Source organism: Mytilus californianus, unplaced genomic scaffold (assembly GCF_021869535.1).
Source record: "Mytilus californianus isolate M0D057914Y unplaced genomic scaffold, xbMytCali1.0.p SCAF_13, whole genome shotgun sequence".
In the NCBI taxonomy this organism is placed as follows: Eukaryota; Metazoa; Mollusca; class Bivalvia; order Mytilida; family Mytilidae; genus Mytilus; species Mytilus californianus.
Window position 1 is genome coordinate 17,501 of NW_026262615.1, and position 22,876 is coordinate 40,376.

Genomic DNA, 22,876 nt, shown 5'->3' on the forward strand with positions numbered 1-22,876 from the left:
GCAGCCGTACACTTCATTGATACCAATAAGTTTTCATGCTCTAGATCGCCTTTTCAACTTTTCGGAACAGTTAACTTTAAGAAAATATCTCTATTCAAATCCATTCTACACCTGTTTGAAGATTGAAGTCAAAGGCACTTTTCATACTCTGTACTTAGAAATATTTTTGGAAATTTCTCACGCATGCGCAGTCACAAAAAAGGTCAGACATGCGCAGAAGTAAAAAAGGTCACCTCACTAACCCTCGCCAAAGTCCACTACCCTAACCCTAACCCTAACCCTAACCCTAACCCTAACCCTAACCCTAACCCTAAACCCTAACCCTAACCCTAACCCTAACCCTAACCCTAACCCTAACCCTAACCTAACCCTAACCCTAACCCTAACCCTAACCCTAACCCTAACCCTAACCCTAACCCTAACCCTAACCCTAACCCTAACCCTAATTGATTTAAAGTCCTTACCTTTACTTTTTGCAAGAGCTGATGCTGTAAAAACAAAACATTCAAAATCTTACAACCTGATTCTTGCAGAGTATGGAAAAATCGTATCCAGTTAATTTGGAACCCCATTACTACTGTAAGAAATATCAGCCCGTAAAAGTACAACCATGTTGTAATTCATTTAAGTTACACACTTCATTAGAAGGGGTTTAATAGATAACATCAATACGAATACTTCGAGACATCTTCAGGTATAGTACATTATGGAAAAAGTATGATTTAGGTGTCACATATAAGAGAAGAAATGACAAATAACATCACCAGAAAAATATGTACATTGGTACATATTATATCCCGGAAGTTTATGTGTATCAGTTTACGTAGTATCATCATTAGGAAAGTCATACGTTTTCAGTATTTTGGTAACACGCGTACGCGTATAACTGATGGCTATTCTCCAATAAATCTTATTTTTCAAGTAAGCACACAACAATGACAAATGTCATTTGAGATCAGTATTCTATAGTAAACTTAAATTGATCGTCTGATGTTATTATACCTCATTACAAATGATTCTGATACAGTAGTAGTGGCGATGTTTGCTATTTCTTTAGAATCACAATTTCATTTCAGCTTTTAAGACAATCGAAAAAAAAAAAGAAACTCACCCGATGGCGTTTGTTCACCTTCGCCTAAAATATACAATAATTTGCATGTCAGATATAAAGGATGAAACGAAAGATTCAGAACACAAGGAAATTATATGTATTGATACATAGTACATCCCGGAAGTATATGTGTATCAGTTAACGTAGTCTGTACATGTTCAGTAATTTAGTAACACCCATATCACTATATATTCTCCCATAAATCTTAATTTTACTGTTAGCAAACAGCAATGCAGATTGGCATTCACATTCATTACTGCCATATTCATGAACATTTACCCTAGCCGGGGAATATCTGTACTTTGCAGTTGTATATGTGATGATAACGACATATGGATAACACTTACTACTTTTTCTTTTTAGTACTGTGGAGGCTGCAGTTGCAACATCTGACACTATAATATAAGAAAATTAGAATGTTATGTCAGAGAAGAAGTAGCAATCAAAGCTATGTAAAAATGTAACCATTTAGATACAATATGTTATAAATAGCTGATATGTAAATTGCATGTTGTATTTAAGACAGCATTAAATGTTTTTAAAACAATGTGTTCGCCTCATTTTTACATTCTGAAGTCAAAGAATTACAAAACACTTGTAAAACGCACTCGTACAGGCATCGGTTCATCGTTGTATTCATGTGCCATTATGCACTCTGTTTGCAATCAATCATAAGGTATGGGCATAAATGTTATGTAAGGAAAAATGATTTGCAGGCAAACCTTCAGTGGGTATGACTAGAAGTCAGGGAAAAGGTAAAATTCATTAAAATTATCTTCTTATCTTGAAATACATCTTTACAAAAGATTTTTGGATTGGGATAGAATAGATCTGTCGATGTTTGCTATTTAATTAACACCTAACTTTAATTTGAGCTTTGAACACAAGCTGACAAAGACCTTACCAGATGGCTGTTGTTCAACTTGATCTGAAATATACAAGACTGCGAAGTTCAGACGTAATGGATAAAACGAAGAAACCCGCACACAAGGAAACTTTTTCAGTAAATAAGTATCAAGCGTATAACTGTCAGAATTTTCTCCTACAAATCTTATTTCTACTGTTAGCACACCACAATGAGAAAATACATTAAAAATCAATATTCCATATAAAACTTAAATTGATCGTTTCATATTTATATACATCATTACAAATGATTTGGATGGAATAGTACTGTCGATGTTTGCTATTTTTTTTTAAAATTACACTTTAATTTCACCTTGTAATACAATCAAGGAAGAACTTACCAGATGGCTGTACTTTAAGTAGGCCTAAAATAGACAAGAATTTGGATGTCAGATATAATGGATGAAACGGAAAATTCCGAACACAAGCCAATTATAACCATTTACACAAATTATATACCGAAAGTATATGTGTATCAGTTTATATTGTCTCTACATTGAACGAATACCTTACTTTTTCAGTATTTTGGTAAAACGCTTATGACTGTTGGATATTCTCCCATAAGTCTTATTTTTACTGTAAGCACACAACAAGTCAAGTGACATTAAAAATCAATATTTGCATATTTATATTAAAATGATCTTCTGATGTGTATATACATCGATACAAATGAGTTTGATAGAATAGTACTGCCGATGTTTGCTGCTGTCTTTAAATGACACTTTCATTTGAGCTGTTGATACAATATGACCAAACTTACCAGTTGGCTGTTGTTCATCTTCGCCTAAAATATACAAGAACTTTCATGTGAGATATAATGGATGAAGCGAAAAATTCAAAACACAAGGAAAATAATTGCATTTATACATATTAAATCCCGAAAGTTTATGTGTTTAAAGGCCTCTACATGAAGAAAGTTATACTGCTTCAGTATTTTGCTTACACGCGTATTACTGATGAATATTCTGCTGTAGATCTTATTTTTACTGTTACCACATGACAATGTCAAATTACATTCAAATCAATATTCAGTATTAAACTTAAATTGATCGTTTGATGGTTATGCACATCATTACACATGATTTTGATAGAATAGTACTGTCGATGTTTGCTACTTTTCAAAAATAAGTCATTAATTTTCTGACCTTAATGAAATATGGATTAAATTATTAGATGGTTGTAATTCAACTTTCCCTAAAATATACAAGAATTGTGATATCAGATATAATGGTTTAACGAAGATTTCAGAACCCAAGGAAATTATATAGATTTATACACATGACATCCCCGAAAGTATATGTGTATCAGTTTACATAGTCTATGCATTCAAGGGCCCTTACTGTTTCAGTATTTTGGGAATAAGCGTATGACTGTTTAATATTCTGTCATAAATTGTAATATTACCGTTACCACACATTAATGCCAATTCACATTCAAATTCAATACTGCCGTATTCATTCACATATACCACCTACAAATATTCTGCACTGTGTATTTGCATATGTGTTTATAACTTCCTATGGATAAACTTACTACGTTTTCTTTTCGGTAGCTTGGAGCAGGAAGGTACTAACCCTAACCATAAAAAATGAAAATTGGAATGATAAGCAGAGAGAAAGTAGCAATCACAATTGTGTAAAGTTGTTACCAAATACATACAATATGTTAGAGGTGTCTCACATTGATATTGCATATTGTGTTTAAGACATCATTAAATGTTATTCAAATAATGTCTTCGCCTCATTTTTAGACTGAAGCGAAAGAATTAGAAAGCACTTGAAAAGTGCATACGGAGAGGCATCAGTTCATCGTTGTTTTCATATGCCATACACTTTTTACAATGTGTTTGCAGTCAATCACAAGGTTAGGGCATGAATCTTTTCCAGATTCAAGTGGTTGTTACAGGCAGACGTTACGTTCGTCTAAATAGAAGTCAGAGAGAAGGCATACATCATTAAAATTATCTTCTAATGTTTATATACATCTTTGTAAATTATTTTGATATAATACTTCTGTCGAGGTTTGCAATTTTCTTAAAATCATATCTTACTTTGACAATTTATTACAATCTGAAGGAAAAAGAAACTTACCAGATGGCTGCATTTCACCTTGGCCTGAAATATACAAGAACTTGGATGTCAGATATAATGGATGAAACGAAGAATTCCGAACACAAGGAAATTATATACACGTATACATATTACATCCTGAAAGTATATGTGTATCAGTTAATGTATTCTGTACTTCAAAAACAAGAAATACCTTTTCATTCATTTAGTTACACGCGTATAACTGTTAAATATTTTCCCATAAGTCTTATTTTTAATGTCAGAACCCTAACAATGCAAATTTACATTCAAATTTAATACTGCCCTATTCATTCATATATACCACCGACAGATTGTCTGCACTCTGCATTTGCATATCTGTTGATATAGACATATGGATAAACTTACTACTTTTTCTTTTCTGTAGTCCGGAGCCGGATGGAACTGACCCCATCCCTGAAATAAGAAAATTAGAAACCTAAGCAGAGAAACAGTAGTATTCAAAACTATGTAAAGTTGTTAACAATGAGGTACCATATGTTATAGGTGGCTTATATTAAAATTGCATATTGCATTTCAGACAGCATTAAATGTTATTCAAAGAATGTGGTCGCCTCATTTTTGCACTCCGAATTCATAGATTGAAAAAGCAATTGAAAAGTGGATGAGCTGTGAATACAATTTGATTAAAACTTACCAGGAATAGAACTTGCTGGTGAAAATTGGCCTAAAATGTATAAAAATTAACGAATGAATCAAAAATGCAGGACACAAAAAAAGTATACTTTTATGCATATGAAATCAAGAAAGTCCAAGTGTAACAGTTTAAGTAAAGGATATAATGAAAGAGAAACATTTATAATCTAGATGTGTATAAAAAAGAAGTTTTTCTTTCATAATTGGTAGGTTTCATTAGGTGGATTTTTTTCTACTATTTTGGACTTTTGATAGCATGTTTGCTTCAGTAGGTATGGTTTTCCAGATGCCTTTACCAATGCTTTAGTTCGACTTTTACTGATGTAGTTAAAACCCTAAGCACGGTCTGCTGATCAAAATAGAAGAGTAATAATTTGCATTTCTCTACATATAATAGTCTACTTACTCAGCATGTATTGTATCAGCCAACTCTCTTGGTCTGCAACATGTAAAAGTATTTCAGTTAATAAAATAAGATGAAGAATGGAAACGGGGGAATGTGTCAACGACGAAAAGCACAAAATAGTCCAAAGCCACCAATGAGCCCTCAGGATAATGAAGAATCAAGTACCCAGAGTATGCTGGTGAAGTTGTAAAATGAAATCAAAACGGTGACGACCACTTTTGTTAGTTTCGATGGGATATAGATATCGTGAAACATAGAACATTAAACTAACCCTAACCCTAAAGTATGAGAATTATAATGGTAAGCAGAAAAATATGTAGCAATCAAAACTATGTCAAGTTGTTACCAAATAGATGCCATATGGCATTATACTTAATTCAAATGATGTGCTCGCCTAATTTTTACACTCTGAAGTCAAAGATTGGAAAAGCACTTGAAAAGTGCATGGGATTTAAAGACAAATCTGAATAAAACTTACCAGGCATGGAACTTCCTGTTGATGCTGGCTCTAAAATGTATACAAAAATTGGATGTTACATGTAACGAAAGAATTGAAAAGTACAGAACACAAGAAAAATGTGCTTTTATACATATAAAATCCGGAAAATGTAAGTGTATCAGTTTAGGTGAACGATGTGAAGAAAGAAACATATATATATATAATAATTTTTTTTTTACACAAAACTCACACGGAAATGACTACTGATGTAACAATTATATTTTGGCTGCTATTTTTGCTATAGGTATAGGCCTGCTTGTCCTATACAAATTTGCTGTTTAATTCCATGTGCAGATAGCTGTGCTTATCCACTACCTTATCGAAAGTCTCCTGGTACATGATGAAATTACTACCTTACTTGACTATTTTATGTGATAAAAAGAAGACCATAGCTTACTACATACCACTGCAATCAGGGTGCAGCTGTAAATGTCCTGCAACGATAAAAAATGTAAATAAAACAATATTCATAGAAGCATTTTTCAAAAGTGTCAATGTTTATAGAAACTATCGTTCTAAATTAAGATTTTATAATTTCTGCGAAATACCTGTGAGAACTATTGAAATGAAAGACTGAAATGCTTTCTTTGACTGATTGCTATACGTATTATACATGTCTATGAAATCAAATTGAAAAGATAACTACTTACTCTTCCCTTTTCCTCTACCAAAAACGAAACCTGCAAATAAAACTATGAAGCAATTATCAAAGATATCAAAATCGCCATAAACATCTAATGTCACTGTCAAACAAGAAATCATGATACAGTGATGCATAGACAGGTACGAAAAAAGGTTAATCATTTTGATATTGTTTTGAATCAGTGTTGACTGCAAGGACATTAAAAATGTTTATGGCATTCATACACCCTCAATGCACTTTTGTTTTAAATAGTGTATAAAGTATCTTGAATATTAGTGTTAATCCTGCATTTCGTTTGAAAGGCTTGCACCAAGTGGGTGCTATGGTGTTTTTTTTTCACGATGTTGTCAGTCGCTTTCAATTTAACTTTGGTGTTTCTTAACTGGGTAAGGCTATGTGTGTTCGGTATTTTTTTTATAACCTTCATTTTCGGAGGACTACACTTTGTTTTCTTGCAATTCTGATGCTTTTAAAAAGACATAATATTAATCTTTCAAGCAGTACATAAAACAAAGTTTTATTCAAGGTTCTGAAATTTGTCACGAAGAAGTGGTGTCGTCAGTATAGATGTATTTATTGCAGTAACTAATACTTACTTGGTGGATAACTTTCTACAAGTAAGTAAAGGAATGCTTAGAATAACATGATAAAACCTTTCAGACGGCTCATACAAACTGTTGCAATTTTCAATGAATACAGAAGCAATTTAGTATAAAGGTAACAGACATGTAACAAGTATTAATCGATAAGTTTTTTTGATGTCTGAAATAGAAATTGCCCAACCATGATCTGTCTGTTCTTCGTTTTCTTTTATTTTTCTTCGCAATTATTTTACACATGGGCGTGCTTGTCATTTGACGTTTCAACTTGGTAAAACTTTATAATCAAAATATCACCGATGTCATGGATGATGAAATTAGAAACATAACTTGGTAATTGAACTTATGGCCAATTAAGAGTCCTTACCTTCCCTATCGTCTTCTTTCTTCTCTTCTGTATCTACCAATGAATAATTTTGCATTTAGTACAATGATTTTTTTAGACATGAAACTGGTACAGTTCAATACGACAGAATTAATAACAGTAGTTATAAGGAAGCCAAAAGTACGGAATAAGAGATTTAGACCGTATCCAGATAAGGTATGAGGGTGAACTCATGGCTCAAATTAATCGATAATACTACCTAAGCAAGATTAACTGGTTTCGTTGAGGTCCACTGGCTTTAGACCTTACCCAGATAAGTTATGAGGGTGAACCCATGTCTCAAAATAATTGATGATGCTACCTAAGCCAGATTAACCGGTTTCGTTGAGATCCACGGACTTTATATCTTATCCAGTTGAGGTATGAGGATGAACACATGGCAGTCGCAGGTATTGTTTCTTTATATAATTACTTGTATTATAAATGAAGATACACTGCCTTCTTAACATTTTCTTTTACATTTCTTACCTGAAATCTGCAGCACTTTATCATCTGAAGTAAGAAATAAGTGTATAAATAATCAAAAGTACGTTCCTAAACTTCTGACAATTTGTGCAAAGAAACCATACAACTCTTAGTACATTTGCAAATGATGTAAATGAATGGGTACTTGAAACAATGTAGTATCAGTTTTCGACAGATTTCATTTATTCATTGCCTTTAGACATGGATGCAAAAGATGAATCAAATGTCTGATAGGGATTACAAATATACACATCTATACCAAAGAAGTTGAAGAATTTCTCTGATATCTTGTAGTATTTCAAACTGTTTTTTTTTAACATCAATGATTGATCTCCGTGTTAAAATGATTGGACAACTATGATACCTACATAATATTTCACAATTATTTTACACATGGGAGTGCTTTTCTATATACTTTTCCACTTGATAAAACTTTATAATAAAAAATCAAGACATCACTGATGTCATTGATGATGAAATGGAAATATAACTTAGTACTTGAACTGTTGACCAATTAAGAGTCCTTACCTTCAGAAGTGCTTGATGTCTTCTCTTCTACATCTACCAATGAATAATTTTGCATTTAGTACACTGTTTTTTTTCCACATACAACTTTTACAGTTCAATACGAAAGAACTAATTACAGCAGTGATAGGAAAGGCAAAAGGACGGAATGAAAAATGGACATTTGCCATTTGAAGGTACCAGAAAAGATAATCTCTTCGAATGTCAGCCATTTGAAAATGAATGTTTCTTTGCGCATGATCACTATTTTAATGTTGTCTTTTGCAATGTACAATTTTGCAAATTTTGCAAGATTCTGTCTGAAAGGAGGAGGTACGGTCAGGCAACGAGTATGAACTACACAGCAGGTTCGAATTCTAAGATTTTAGTAAACTTGGATTGTCAAACTTTTTCAATCATATTGGACATTTTGAAGTTATAGTTTTAATATAGGTCATTCGGACGTCATAGATCTCAATCTTTATTTTTGTACATCTTGTGAATTATTATTAGTCACGTCAGATTTTAAAATCTGTTGAATAAACATACATGTGGGTAACTCTGATGTAGGAAAAAACTTTCTAAAACTGTACAAAATGAATGCAACAGTAGAATACCGCTGTTCAATAGCCATGATTACAATAAGAGAACACAGATCGGGGTAACCAACTAAAACAGAGGGAAACACATCAACTACAAGAGGAAAACAAATGGTGATATGAAATGAGCATGTTTGAATACTTTTAGACTTTCATAACGTTACAGACTGCAGCACGTAGAGAATAATGCCAATAAACTTCTGAATACATCAAAGGCAATTATTTCGCCTTTACTTTTTTTTTTTTTAAATTCAGTCCAAAATAACAGTTATTGGACATACTTCTTTAGTCGCAGGTATTATTTCTCTATGTAATTACTTGTTATATGAATGAAGATATATTACCTACCTCACATTTTGTTTTAAATGTCTTACCTGAAATCTCCTCATCTTCATTTTCTGAAGAAGAAAAGGAGTGTATAAATAATAAAAATTATGTTCCAAAACTTGGGGCAATTTGTATAAAGAAATCATAAACTTGTACCTCAAAGGCGTCTGGTGCTAATGAATTGGTATTTGAAACAATTTATTAACAGTTATTGACAGATTCCCTTTCGTCTTTGCCTTTATGCATTGATACAAAAGATGAATCAAGATGTCTGTAGGATAACAAATATATACATCTATACCAAAGGAGTTGAATTATTTCTCCAGTAACATCGATCTTATAGTATTTCAAACTACTTTTCTGAACCACCATTAATTGACATAGAATAGGTAGCAATTGAGAAAACATATATAAGTCGTGAATAAAATACAGATATGTCCAAAGATTATTGAAAACAGTTCTTACCTATGTCTTTTGCTTCTGTCTGTGTAACCCTTAATTTCCCTGAAATAAGCCAGTTAAAATATGCATTACATCTAGACTAGTATTTTTAAACTTTAATTATCGGTTTGTAATGATTTGACAAATCATTTAATCAGCTGAATTTTGCTGTTTTTGTTTCGTGTGAAATATAATGATATTAAACTCATTGCAAATACTAATATAGATGAGATAGTTTGACTTCAGTTTCCAGAAGTACTGTCGAATCGTATTTTTAAGTCAGGTTTTCGGCTTTTAACTTCACTCATTTAACATAATATTCTGCTCAGTGTCGATCAATTCATAGACACATAACCTTGAAAGTGTATTCTGAGCTTTCTCATTTTTTTCTCTTTATATTGTTATCATTACTTCTTCAAACTCTTAGCAGATACATAATATCTATGTTGTTTTGCATGAAAGGCAAGAAAAAAATTTTTAAATATCACACAAAGGTCACAAAATATTAATCTGGTTCATGAATAATTAAGTGCTCATTAACTTACTTTCAACAAACATTTTCAGGTCTTTAACAGTTGCTGAAAGAAATGTGGCAGGCATTAATTGTTTAGTACTCTTAGGCTTTCCTAACCCATTTCAGGTTACAGCATGAATCAAAAATACAATTATATACGTGACCATGCAACACTCAATATTTTACACAACCCAATTTATGATATGATCTGTTTATCCAGCTGGGTACATATAATATAATTTGGAAAAGAATATAACTTTTAATCTTTCTGATCGTAGAAATCATTTTGCTCAGCATTGCTTTTGAAAACTTTATTCAGATTTGTTGTCAAAACTTCTTGCAGTGTCATACAGACCGTACGAATATGAAGTTATAGTAACATTAAGATTATAAACTGGGTTCAATTATCATACTTTCAATTTTACCGGCTGAACTTAGTACGTAAGTGGTACTATCTTCGTTGTACGGCCTTTATTTTTTCCTTTGACATATTTTGGTTATAAAAAGGACCTTGTATATTCAGTGGATAAATATGGCAATGTTGACAGACACTGGTACTATTTGGCAGTTTGCGTAATCCCCTTTCCTGTGATGTAGTTTTCATATTATGAAGGGAGTCACTAAGTATTAGTCAGTGAAACATCGAAATCGTCCATATAGAAATAAATTTGAGATCGTTTTGACCAGATGAACCGGAATATCCCCCATAACAACCATATGTTATAATAATGCAAACAATCCTACCTATGTGCTGCTCCCTTATTTCGCTCTTCAGATCTTCGCCCTGAATGAAATCAAATTGAATTGGTTACAAATAAAATACCAATTCATATTGGAATATTAATCCTATACTGAAATATTATATTGACGTGAAAAGCCACATAATGCTCACTTTAAGTCATAACATGGTAAGTTCAGTAATAAAGGAAAGTATATGAAATAAGTAGAGTATCAACAGATCAAGTAATATATAACTATACCTACCAATTCGTCAAATTTGTCTTTCATCCAAGATTCCATCTTCTGAAGAAAAGAAAAGGATAGTTAAATTGAATATTCAGGCTAGGATTAGGCTTACAAAAATAAATGTCTGAAGACACTCCACTATTATTTATTTAGGTGAAACGGTATTTAATCGCTAAAAATATGCATTCTTTATTTTAAAATCGCATTATGGAAATTGATATCCATTTCATTCCTAAATAATTGGTAGGTATAAAGCTACACCTTGGTACAACAATTTCGTGTGCTCCTACATTAAACAATGGTCTCCTTTTATAAATAGGAAAAGCTACTTCCACGGTCTTCTGCTTTGTGATTGGAAGGGTTCATATCTAACGGGTATATCCTAACCCTAACCCATGTATATACTAGGAGCTATATATTCAGTATGGAGTAAGCCAACAGTTAATTATAACATGCTAATTCCTGGTACAACATTAACATATGCTCCACCTGACTGTGTTATACAATGGCAATGTATATTTGTTATCGACATTAACAACAGGAGAAAACTTACGTATCTGTCAAAAAGCAATGAGAATACCCAGGTTTAGGTCAAAAAAACTATTTTGAAACTCACACCCACACACCTTTTTCTCCGGAGGAAGGCATACACACTGCTCGTTCAAATATAGATTGAAATATGACGTATTTTTTTTTCGCAACCTGTAATCAACAGTTGAACTGTTAGGACCAAAATAGCAAAACTAATTACACATTGGTACAACATGTTCGAATGAATCTGTAATCAACAGTTGAACTGTTACGACCAAAATAGCAAAACTAATTACACCTTGATACAACATGTTCGAGGGCTCCATCTGTAAAAAACAATCTGTATTAAGGAATGAGGAAATATTTTTCTTTGGACTTGTACAGGCTGTTACAAAGGGTCAATATGTACCTAAAGATTTTGGGTCCCTTTACAGATTGCTGTTCTGTGTGAGTAAAGGCTCCGTGTTTAAGGCCGTACTTTGACCTATAATGGTTAAATTATTATACATTGTGACTTGGACGGAGACTTGTCTCATTGGCAACCATACCACATCTTCTTATTTATATTTACTGAAGCAGCCGTTATTTGGTATGGGACGCCGGCGCTGACTTATGCGACTGAAATTGCTGGTACAACAATTCAAAGTGCTCCACTTAAATATTTATGTAACGATAGCAATGCAAGTCTTTGTACGGCCGTAAAAAAAAACGGCAGGAGACACAAGTCTTTGTCCGAAGACATTCCCCTATTTTTTTTTTTTCAAAATCTGAAATCATTTGGAATTACATGCAAAGCACTAATAAAGTACACATGTGAACATGCCAAAACTGAAACATAACTAAAACTGAAGCACAAGTAAAACTTAAGCACAAGTAAAAATGTAAGCACATGTAAAAATTAACCAAAAATAAAAGATAAAGCACACATGCAAAGTTCAAGACATAATGCAGACATTTACAGCTAAAATTAAAAAACTATATGAAAAGGTTATATACCGGGAAGGTCTTTCTTTCAATGCGGGGGGCCACGATAATAAACTGAAGAACTATTTATAATTTGTGAAATTGATACGGAATATTTGTTAAGTAGGTATTGGTATCTTCCGGTAAACTTTATGAGAACAAAGACGAGACGTTCTTTGACTAAACCTTGTGTCATAAACTTGTAAGATTCTGTTCACACCAAAATTAACTTTCAGTTATCATGTTCACACCAGAAAATGATTTCAGCGTCATGTTCACATCAGAAACTGCTTTCAGGGTCGTGTTCACACCAGAAACTGATTTCAGGGATTGTGTTATTGTGTACGGATAATACATCGGGGATAAACTTCGTAAAAAGGTAAGTTATATTGATCTGTTATAGCAAATTACTAGCCCATAGTTAGCGTATACGCCAATGAACATGAATTGTGATAAAATATAAAGGATACGTTCTTCTTTTCCGTAACAAAATGTATAGATCTTTGTAAGGATGGTCACTAATTGTATCAGTTATAGATAAATATAACGGCATTTTCTATTCCCTGATAACATGAAATTTGTTGTCATGTATTTTATATTTAACATTACATTTAGTAATTGGGTTTTCCTGAAAGCAATTTTGATGTGAACATAAATACATTTTTAAACGATTATCTTTTTCCAGACTAAATTATATCAGAAAAAATATATTGACAGCCTATATTGACAGCCTATACAGACACGAATACTTTCAAATTATGTTGTTACAACAGTATTGAAGATAAGACTGACCTGTTTGTATGCTTTATTTTCCGTTATGTCTGTCACTGCTGAAATTAATTTCTGGTGTGAACATGATATGTCTGACTACCGGTAGGATCATTCTTTCAATGAGGCTAAGCACCATAATACATTGAAGAACTACTTCAATAATATTGATTGATTAGTGTTGCTAAACTTATATTTAGGTGGAAATTTACCCTTCTTACAGCCTGTACAAGTGGGAAATGTCAGTAAATAGACTCGCATACCTATCGTTTCATAAACATTTCAGTGGAGCACATAATTCCTGCCGCCGAATTCAGTGACGGCGTTTTATACCAAATAACTGCCGATACAGTTACGTATATTTAGGTGGAAATTGACCCTTTTTACAACCTGCACAAGTGCCAACAGATAGATTTCCTCATTCCTAAACAGAGATTGTTATTTACACACGGACCACTCCAAAATGTTGTACCAAGGTGTACTTCGTTATGTAGTATTGACATTATTTAGGATGTATACCAACTGTTTTTCATTGAATCTGGTTCTAAAGCAATGTCGTTGCTTTTTCGTCCTAACAATTCAACTGTAGATTAAAACCGGAGACAAAATAGGACATATACAGTGAGCATGCCTCCCTTCTTAGAAAAAAAAGGGTTGAAATTTTAACAGAAGGTTTTTGACATATACTTGGGTATTTTCAGTGAAGTTTGTAACATATACTTGGGTTTTCTCCTGTGGTCAATGTCGGTTAAAAATATCCATTGCCATTGTACATTGCATAGCTAGGTGGAGCACATGATAATGTTGTACCAGGTATTATAACTTTTTCAAATCAACTTGGATTTTCATCAAACTATGCAGCTATATTAGTAATATATTGATCTTACTCAATCACAGGTCATTATGTAGTTTGGTGTGTTGCTTACAAATTTCTAGGTAAAAAAAGATTGAATTTGCAGTTCGGACTATATTCAGATACCTAACCTTAATTTTTTTTATAACTTTTTCAAATCAACTAGGATTTTCATCAAACTATACAGCTATCTTAGTAATATATTGATCTTACTAAATCATACGTCATTATGTAGTTTGGTGTATTGCTGTCAAATTTAAGGATTAAATTAATCTAGGTCCAAAAAGCTTGAATTTGCAGTTCCGACTATATTCAGATAGTACACTTTAAATCTTTTTATAACTTTTTCAAATCAACTAGGATTTTCATCAAACTATACAGCTATCTTAGTAATATATTATTCTTACTAAATCATAGGTCATTATATAGTTTGGTGTATTGCTGTCAAATTTAAGGATTAAATTAATCTAGGTCCAAAAAGCTTGAATTTGCAGTTCCGACTATATCCAGATAGTACACTTTAAATCTTTTTATAACTTTTTCAAATCAACTTTGATTTTCATCAAACTATACAGCTATCTTGGTAACATATTGATCTTACTGAATCAAAGGTCATTATGTAGTTTAGTGTATTGCTGTCAAATTTAATCTAGGTCAAAAAAGCTAGGATTTGCAATTTTGGACAAAATTCAGCATTTCAGATAGTACACTTTAATTTTTTTATAACTTTTTCAAATCAACTTGGATTTTCATCAAACTATGCAGCTATATTAGTAATATATTGATCTTACCGAATCACAGGTCATAATGTAGTTTGGTGTGTTGCTTACAAATTTCTAGGTAAAAAAAGATTGAATTTGCAGTTCGGACTATATTCAGATAGTACACTTTAATTTTTTTTTTTAACTTTTTCAAATCAACTAGGATTTTCATCAAACTATACAGCTATCTTAGTGATATATTGATCTTACTAAATCATAGGTCATTATGTAGTTTGGTGTATTGCTGTCAAATTCAAGGATTAAATTAATCTAGGTCCAAAAAGCTTGAATTTGCAGTTCCGACTATACTCAGATAGTACACTTTAAATCTTTTTATAACTTTTTCAAATCAACTAGGATTTTCATCAAACTATACAGCTATCTTAGTAATGTATTGATCTTACTAAATCATAGGTCTTTATGTAGTTTGGTGTATTGCTGTCAAATTTAAGGATTAAATTAATCTAGGTCCAAAAAGCTTAAATTTGCAGTTCGGACTATATTCAGATAGTACACTTTAAATCTTTTTATAACTTTTTCAAATTAACTTGGATTTTCATCAAACTATATAGCTATCTTGGTAACATATTGATCTTACTGAATCAAAGGTCATTATGTAGTTTGGTGTATTGCTGTCAAACTTAAGAATAGATTTGATCTAGTTAAAAAAAGATTGAATTTGCAGTTCGCACTATATTCAGATAGTACACTTTAATTTTTTTATAACTTTTTCAAATCAACTAGGATTTTCATCAAACTATACAGCTATCTTAGTAATATATTGATCTTACTAAATCATAGGTCTTTATGTAGTTAGGTGTATTGCTGTCAAATTTAATCTAGGTCAAAAAAGCTAGGATTTGCAATTTTGAACAAAATTCAGCATTTCAGATAGTACACTTTAATTTTTTTATAACTTTTTCAAATCAACTTGGATTTTCATCAAACTATGCAGCTATATTAGTAATATATTGATCTTACTGAATCACAGGTCATTATGTAGTTTGGTGTGTTGCTTACAAATTTCTAGGTAAAAAAAGATTGAATTTGCAGTTCCGACTATATTCAGATAGTACACTTTAATTTTTTTTATAACTTTTTCAAATCAACTAGGATTTTCATCAAACTATACAGCTATCTTAGTAATATATTGATCTTACTAAATCATAGGTCATTATGTAGTTTGGTGTATTGCTGTCAAATTTATGGATTAAATTAATCTAGGTCAAAAAAGCTTGAATTTGCAGTTCGGACTATATTCAGATAGTACACTTTAAATCTTTTTATAACTTTTTCAAATCAACTTGGATTTTCATCAAACTATGCAGCTATATTAGTAATATATTGATCTTACTGAATAACAGGTCATTATGTAGTTTGGTGTGTTGCTTACAAATTTATAGGTAAAAAAAGATTGAATTTGCAGTTCGGACTATATTCAGATAGTACACTTTAATTTTTTTTATAACTTTTTCAAATCAACTAGGATTTTCATCAAACTATACAGCTATCTTAGTAATATATTGATCTTACTAAATCATAGGTCTTTATGTAGTTTGGTGTATTGCTGTCAAATTTAAGGATTAAATTAATCTAGGTCCAAAAAGCTTGAATTTGCAGTTCCGACTATATTCAGATAGTACACTTTAAATCTTTTTATAACTTTTTCAAATCAACTTGGATTTTCATCAAACTGTACAGCTATCTTGGTAACATATTGATCTTACTGAATCAAAGGTCATTATGTAGTTTGGTGTATTGCTGTCAAACTTAAGAATAGCTTTAATCTAGTTAAAAAAAGATTGAATTTGCAGTTCGGACTATATTCAGATAGTACACTTTAATTTTTTTTATAACTTTTTCAAATCAACTAGGATTTTCATCAACCTATACAGCTATTTTAGTAATATATTGATCTTACTAAATCATAGGTCATTATGTAGTTTGGTGTATTGCTGTCAAATTTAAGGATTAAATTAATACATCCTGACATTTTGCTATATGAGTCAGCCTGGGGTATCAAAACTACTGAAATTTTGTTACGTATCAATATATTGAACAAAAGGAGGACATGCTGGCACTCTTAATTTATGCGGACAAAAATTTGTAGTTGTTGTGTTCCAATATTGCTGTCATTTGTATTATACATTAAATCCTGACATAAAAATAGTTGCTGATTTACCATGCGGCTATATAGATTTACAAAATAAAGTGCAAATATGGTCAGTTTTGGTTGATGCAGTCAAATAATTTTGTTATAGGAGTCAGCCTGAGGTATCAAAACTACTGAAATTTTGTTGCTAGACAATATTTTGATTAAAAAGAGGACATGCTGGCAATCTATATTTATACGGAGAAAATTGTGTATTCACATTATGTTCCAATACTACTGTCATTTGTATAAAACATTCATTCTTGACATAAAATTATTACTGAATTATTATGCGGCTATATAGATTTACATAATAATGTGCAAATATGGTCAGTTTAAGTTGATGCTGTCAAATATTTTTGCAAACGGTAGGTTTTAATTGACAAGTCAAAACAGCTTAAATTTTCAGTGCGCAATAAATTCAGATAGTCAACCTTAAACATTTCTGTAACTTTTTCAAATCGACTTGGATTTTCAAAAACCTTGACAGCTATTTCCAATATACCCTGTTCTTACATAGGACAGAGTCATTTGGCATTTGGGTTGATTACTGGTAAATGGTATGTTTTAATTGAGAAGTCAAAACAGCTTAAATTTTCAGTGCGCAATAAATTCAGATAGTCAACCTTAAACATTTCTGTCACTTTTTCAAATCGACTTGGATTTTTATAAAACATGACAGCTGTCTCAATTATATACTGTTCTTACCAATTGCAAAGTCATTTGCCATTTTATTAACCTTCCTGTCAAATTGTAGGTTTATTTCATAGGTGAAAAAGGCTAAGATTTTCACTTCTGACTACATTCAGATAGTCACCTTTAAGAACTTTCTCAAATCAACTGGGATTTTAAGGTTAACTAGACAGCTATCTCAATTATATACTATTCTTACAAAATGCAAAGTAGCAGTTTGCCATTTTCATTCATTCCTGTCAAATTGTATGTTTAATTGAGTAACTGTAGACTGACAAACTGTGTAAATCTATCAAACCTGAGCTACCACAAGTATAAAATGTTTATGCCGGTAAGGAATAATCAAGAAAAAGGTCAATTTTATTCATGAATACAACAAATATACCAATTTGACACTTAAACTCCTTCACACGACAGGTCAGTGCTATCGTGTCCTAAATATTTATGCGGAGCACATTGAATTGTTGTACCAGCAATTCCTGCCACAGAAGCCTAAACCAACTAACTGCTGATTCAATAAAGTATGTTTAGGTGCAAATTAACCCTTTTTAACAGCCTTTGCAAGTCCCTAGAAAAACATTCGCATTCCTCAACACAGATTGCTATTTACACATGGAGCACTCCAAAATGTTGTACCAAGGAGTATAATTCCATATGAGGCATATGCTTTGGTATTCTCAGAGTGTTCTTTACATACACCTGTGCTTTCTCCTCTTATAAATGTCGGTTAAAAAATAGGCAGTGCCATTCTATGTTGCATAGTAAGGTGGAGCACCTGCTAATGTTGTACCAGGAATAAGCATGTTACAGTTATTAGTTGGCTTTTTTATCGACCTATAACTTTTGAATGCCTGAGCTGATGTTCCAAAACCAGACTGCACAATTTGCCCAATTGCATGCCCATTCCAAAACGTTAAACATTTTGGAAATCAAACGGTAAACAACGGAGCTATGATTTTTCAAAGTTTGCCATGTACACTTCCGTGTTCCATACTACGTCTAATATGTAAACAAATACCCATGTGTTCTTTATCGACCTATAACTTTTGAATGCCTTACCTGATCTTCCAAACCTAGACTGCACAATTTGCCCAATTGAATGTCCTTTCCAAAACGTTAAACATTTTGTAAATCAAACGGTTAAAAACGGAGCTATGACTTTTTCAAAGTTTGCCATATAGCCTCCCGTATTCCTTACTACGTCTGATATGTAAACAAATACCCAAGTCTTCTTTAACGGCTATAAACATTTTATTTTCACTATCAAGTCAGCACAATTTCCGCAGTTAAATGTCTCTTCCAAAACACTAAACAGTTTATACATCGGACCGCAAACAACGGAGCTACGATTTTTCAAACTTTGCCTATATTCCTAATTGGATTATCTTCCCTGAATTCAAATTTTGTGTCACACCTTGTTTGAGGAAATTATTACACAAAGCCTACTATATAAAGCACTCAGTACACATATGATAATGGGGGGAACCCTTGTATCCAAGGCATGTCGCGCATGCGCACTCAGACTTTATAAATAAATAAATAAAAATTTTAACTATAAATTAACTCTAACACTCCAGCATTTATCAGACCAGTTAAAAAAAAAAAAAAAAAAAAAAAAAAAAATAATAAATATAATTTAACTCAAACAGTCCAGCATGAGGCATAAAAGTACTTAAATATCATATAAAAGAAGAAATATTGGCACTTTTTATATCTGTCGACAAAGTTTTTAGTCTCCATACACTGAAAACTGTAAACCAAAAAGAATAAAATAGGATGCCGGTATGGAATAACCTTGAAAAAGGTCAATGTTGACACCCTATATTGATGAGTACAACACATATAGCAATTTGAAACTTAAAATCCTTCAGTCTAATGTCTAACAATCAATTTTGAGGTACAAAAAGTACTCAATTACAAAGCCGGTACAAGAATATCAATAAAAAGAAAGAAATATTGTCGCCTTTTATTGTTATCGACACAAATAAAAGTAACCGTAGACTTATACAGTGTCAAATTATCCATCCTAAGAATGAAATGTTTATACCGGCACAGAAGTATCATCAAAAAGAAAGAAATATTGTCGCCTTTTGTTGTTATCGACACAAATAAAAGTAACCGTAGACTTATACAGTGTCAAATTATCCATCAAAAAAATAAAATGTTCATGCTGGCACACAAGTATCATCAAAAGGATAGATATTGGCACCATTTATAGATGCAGACAACAAATACAGCAACCTGAAACATTCATTTCTTCACTTTTGTGTCTGAGAATACATCTAAACTCATAAATATTATACAACATATGAAGTATTGTCACTTTTAGTTGGTATCGACATAAATATCAGTAACCGTACACTTATAAATCTCTCAATTGTTGTCAAATTATGCCTTCTTATAGTTGTCGACAAATGTTTTAGTAACCGTAGACTCCAAACCTGTGTAAAACTATCAATCCTCAGGTACCGAAAGGATAAAATGTTAATGCCGGTAAGTAATAACCAAGAAAATGGTCAATATTGGCACCCTATATTGCTGAATGCAACAAATATAGCACTTCAAAACATTTATTCTTTCACTTTTATGTCTGACAATCCATTTGAATGTATCAAATGTCCTCTATTACCAGGCCGGTACAAGAATATTGTAACAAAGATGAAATAGTGTCGCTTTTAATTGTTTCGCGACATAAATATTAGTAACCGTACACTTATAAATCTCTCAATTTGTGTCAAACCATTCATTCTGAGATTCAAATAATGATGCCGGACCAGAAAAATCAGGAAGAAGGGAAGATATTGGCACCTTTTGTTGATACCGACAACAAATTTTGTTATTTAAACTTGTTTTCATTCCCATTTAATGTCAAACAACCCATCAGGATGTATTTAAAAGTGCTCAATTATAAGGCCAGTACCAGAATATCATTCAAAAGAAGAAATATTGGCTCTTTTTATTCTTGTCGACAAAAGTTTTAGTATAACCGTAGACTTATGAAGCGCTTAATTTTTGAAAAAATTTTCATCGCGAGGTACATAAAGAATAAAATTATTATGCCGGTAGACAATATTCAAGGAAAAGGGTAAATATTGGCCCAAGATATTGATGAATACAACAGATATAGCAGCTTGACACTTAAACTCCTTCATGAAAGGCTATCATTTCTTAACATTTAGGTGGAGCACATTGGATATTTGTACCACAGTTTCTGACACGTTTTCTTCGGCGATCTATAACTTTTGAATGCCCCGATAGATTTTCAATATCAAGACACCAAAATGTGTGCAATTGAATGCCCATTATAAAACGTTAAACATTTTGGAAATCGAACGGTAAACAACGGAGCTATGATTTTTCAAAGTTTGCCATGTACACTTCCGTGTTCCATACTACGTCTAATATGTAAACAAATACCCATGTGTTCTTTATCGACCTATAACTTTTGAATGCCTGAACTGATCTTCCAAACCTAGACTGCACAATTTGCCCAATTGAATGTCCTTTCCAAAACGTTAAACATTTTGTAAATCAAACGGTTAAAAACTGAGCTATGATTTTTTCAAAATTTGCCATATAGCCTCCCGTATTCCTTACTACGTCTGATATGTAAACAAATACCCAAGTCTTCTTTAACGGCTATACACATTTTATTTTCACTATCAAGTCAGCACAATTTTCGCAGTTAAATGTCCTTTCCAAAACACTAAACAGTTTATACATCGGACCGCAAACAACGGAGCTACGATTTTTCAAACTTTGCCTATATTCCTAATTGGATTATCTTCCCTGAATTCAAATTTTGTGTCACACCTTGTTTGAGGAAATTATTACACAAAGCCTACTATATAAAGCACTCAGTACACATATGATAATGGGGGGAACCCTTGTATCCAAGGCATGTCGCGCATGCGCACTCAGACTTTATAAATAAATAAATAAAAATTTTAACTATAAATTAACTCTAACACTCCAGCATTTATCAGACCAGTTAAAAAAAAAAAAAAAAAAAAAAAAAAAAAATAATAAATATAATTTAACTCAAACAGTCCAGCATGAGGCATAAAAGTACTTAAATATCATATAAAAGAAGAAATATTGGCACTTTTTATATCTGTCGACAAAGTTTTTAGTCTCCATACACTGAAAACTATAAACCAAAAAGAATAAAATAGGATGCCGGTATGGAATAACCTTGAAAAAGGTCAATGTTGACACCCTATATTGATGAGTACAACACATATAGCAATTTGAAACTTAAAATCCTTCAGTCTAATGTCTAACAATCAATTTTGAGGTACAAAAAGTACTCAATTACAAAGCCGGTACAAGAATATCAATAAAAAGAAAGAAATATTGTCGCCTTTTATTGTTATCGACACAAATAAAAGTAACCGTAGACTTATACAGTGTCAAATTATCCATCCTAAGAATGAAATGTTTATACCGGCACAGAAGTATCATCAAAAAGAAAGAAATATTGTCGCCTTTTATTGTTATCGACACAAATAAAAGTAACCGTAGACTTATACAGTGTCAAATTATCCATCAAAAAAATAAAATGTTCATGCTGGCACACAAGTATCATCAAAAGGATAGATATTGGCACCATTTATAGATGCAGACAACAAATACAGCAACCTGAAACATTCATTTCTTCACTTTTGTGTCTGAGAATACATCTAAACTCATAAATATTATACAACATATGAAGTATTGTCACTTTTAGTTGGTATCGACATAAATATCAGTAACCGTACACTTATAAATCTCTCAATTGTTGTCAAATTATGCCTTCTTATAGTTGTCGACAAATGTTTTAGTAACCGTAGACTCCAAACCTGTGTAAAACTATCAATCCTCAGGTACCGAAAGGATAAAATGTTAATGCCGGTAAGTAATAACCAAGAAAATGGTCAATATTGGCACCCTATATTGCTGAATGCAACAAATATAGCACTTCAAAACATTTATTCTTTCACTTTTATGTCTGACAATCCATTTGAATGTATCAAATGTCCTCTATTACCAGGCCGGTACAAGAAT

The 22,876-nt window shown here is 32.1% G+C and overlaps 1 protein-coding gene across 1 annotated transcript in view; it reads right to left on the bottom strand.

Annotated features, from left to right (window-relative positions):
* Nucleotides 1-464: 464 nt before the first annotated feature.
* The window catches only part of LOC127723777 (uncharacterized), a gene marked incomplete at its 3' end in the record, with an annotated part of 46,417 nt that continues 24,005 nt past the window's right edge, over nucleotides 465-22,876 (bottom strand). The window contains exons 2-24 of the mRNA XM_052230526.1: nucleotides 11,128-11,166; nucleotides 10,888-10,927; nucleotides 10,175-10,207; nucleotides 9,654-9,692; nucleotides 9,236-9,259; nucleotides 8,287-8,319; nucleotides 7,762-7,785; nucleotides 7,276-7,308; nucleotides 6,906-6,920; nucleotides 6,317-6,346; nucleotides 6,071-6,100; nucleotides 5,646-5,675; nucleotides 5,168-5,200; nucleotides 4,763-4,792; nucleotides 4,474-4,521; nucleotides 4,108-4,131; nucleotides 3,551-3,592; nucleotides 2,778-2,801; nucleotides 2,359-2,382; nucleotides 2,016-2,039; nucleotides 1,459-1,506; nucleotides 1,112-1,135; nucleotides 465-488 (exon numbers count right to left, since the gene is read on the bottom strand). Coding sequence (XP_052086486.1) covers nucleotides 465-488; nucleotides 1,112-1,135; nucleotides 1,459-1,506; nucleotides 2,016-2,039; nucleotides 2,359-2,382; nucleotides 2,778-2,801; nucleotides 3,551-3,592; nucleotides 4,108-4,131; nucleotides 4,474-4,521; nucleotides 4,763-4,792; nucleotides 5,168-5,200; nucleotides 5,646-5,675; nucleotides 6,071-6,100; nucleotides 6,317-6,346; nucleotides 6,906-6,920; nucleotides 7,276-7,308; nucleotides 7,762-7,785; nucleotides 8,287-8,319; nucleotides 9,236-9,259; nucleotides 9,654-9,692; nucleotides 10,175-10,207; nucleotides 10,888-10,927; nucleotides 11,128-11,163 — 712 coding nt within the window. The remainder of the gene's footprint in view (nucleotides 489-1,111; nucleotides 1,136-1,458; nucleotides 1,507-2,015; nucleotides 2,040-2,358; nucleotides 2,383-2,777; nucleotides 2,802-3,550; nucleotides 3,593-4,107; nucleotides 4,132-4,473; nucleotides 4,522-4,762; nucleotides 4,793-5,167; nucleotides 5,201-5,645; nucleotides 5,676-6,070; nucleotides 6,101-6,316; nucleotides 6,347-6,905; nucleotides 6,921-7,275; nucleotides 7,309-7,761; nucleotides 7,786-8,286; nucleotides 8,320-9,235; nucleotides 9,260-9,653; nucleotides 9,693-10,174; nucleotides 10,208-10,887; nucleotides 10,928-11,127; nucleotides 11,167-22,876) is intronic.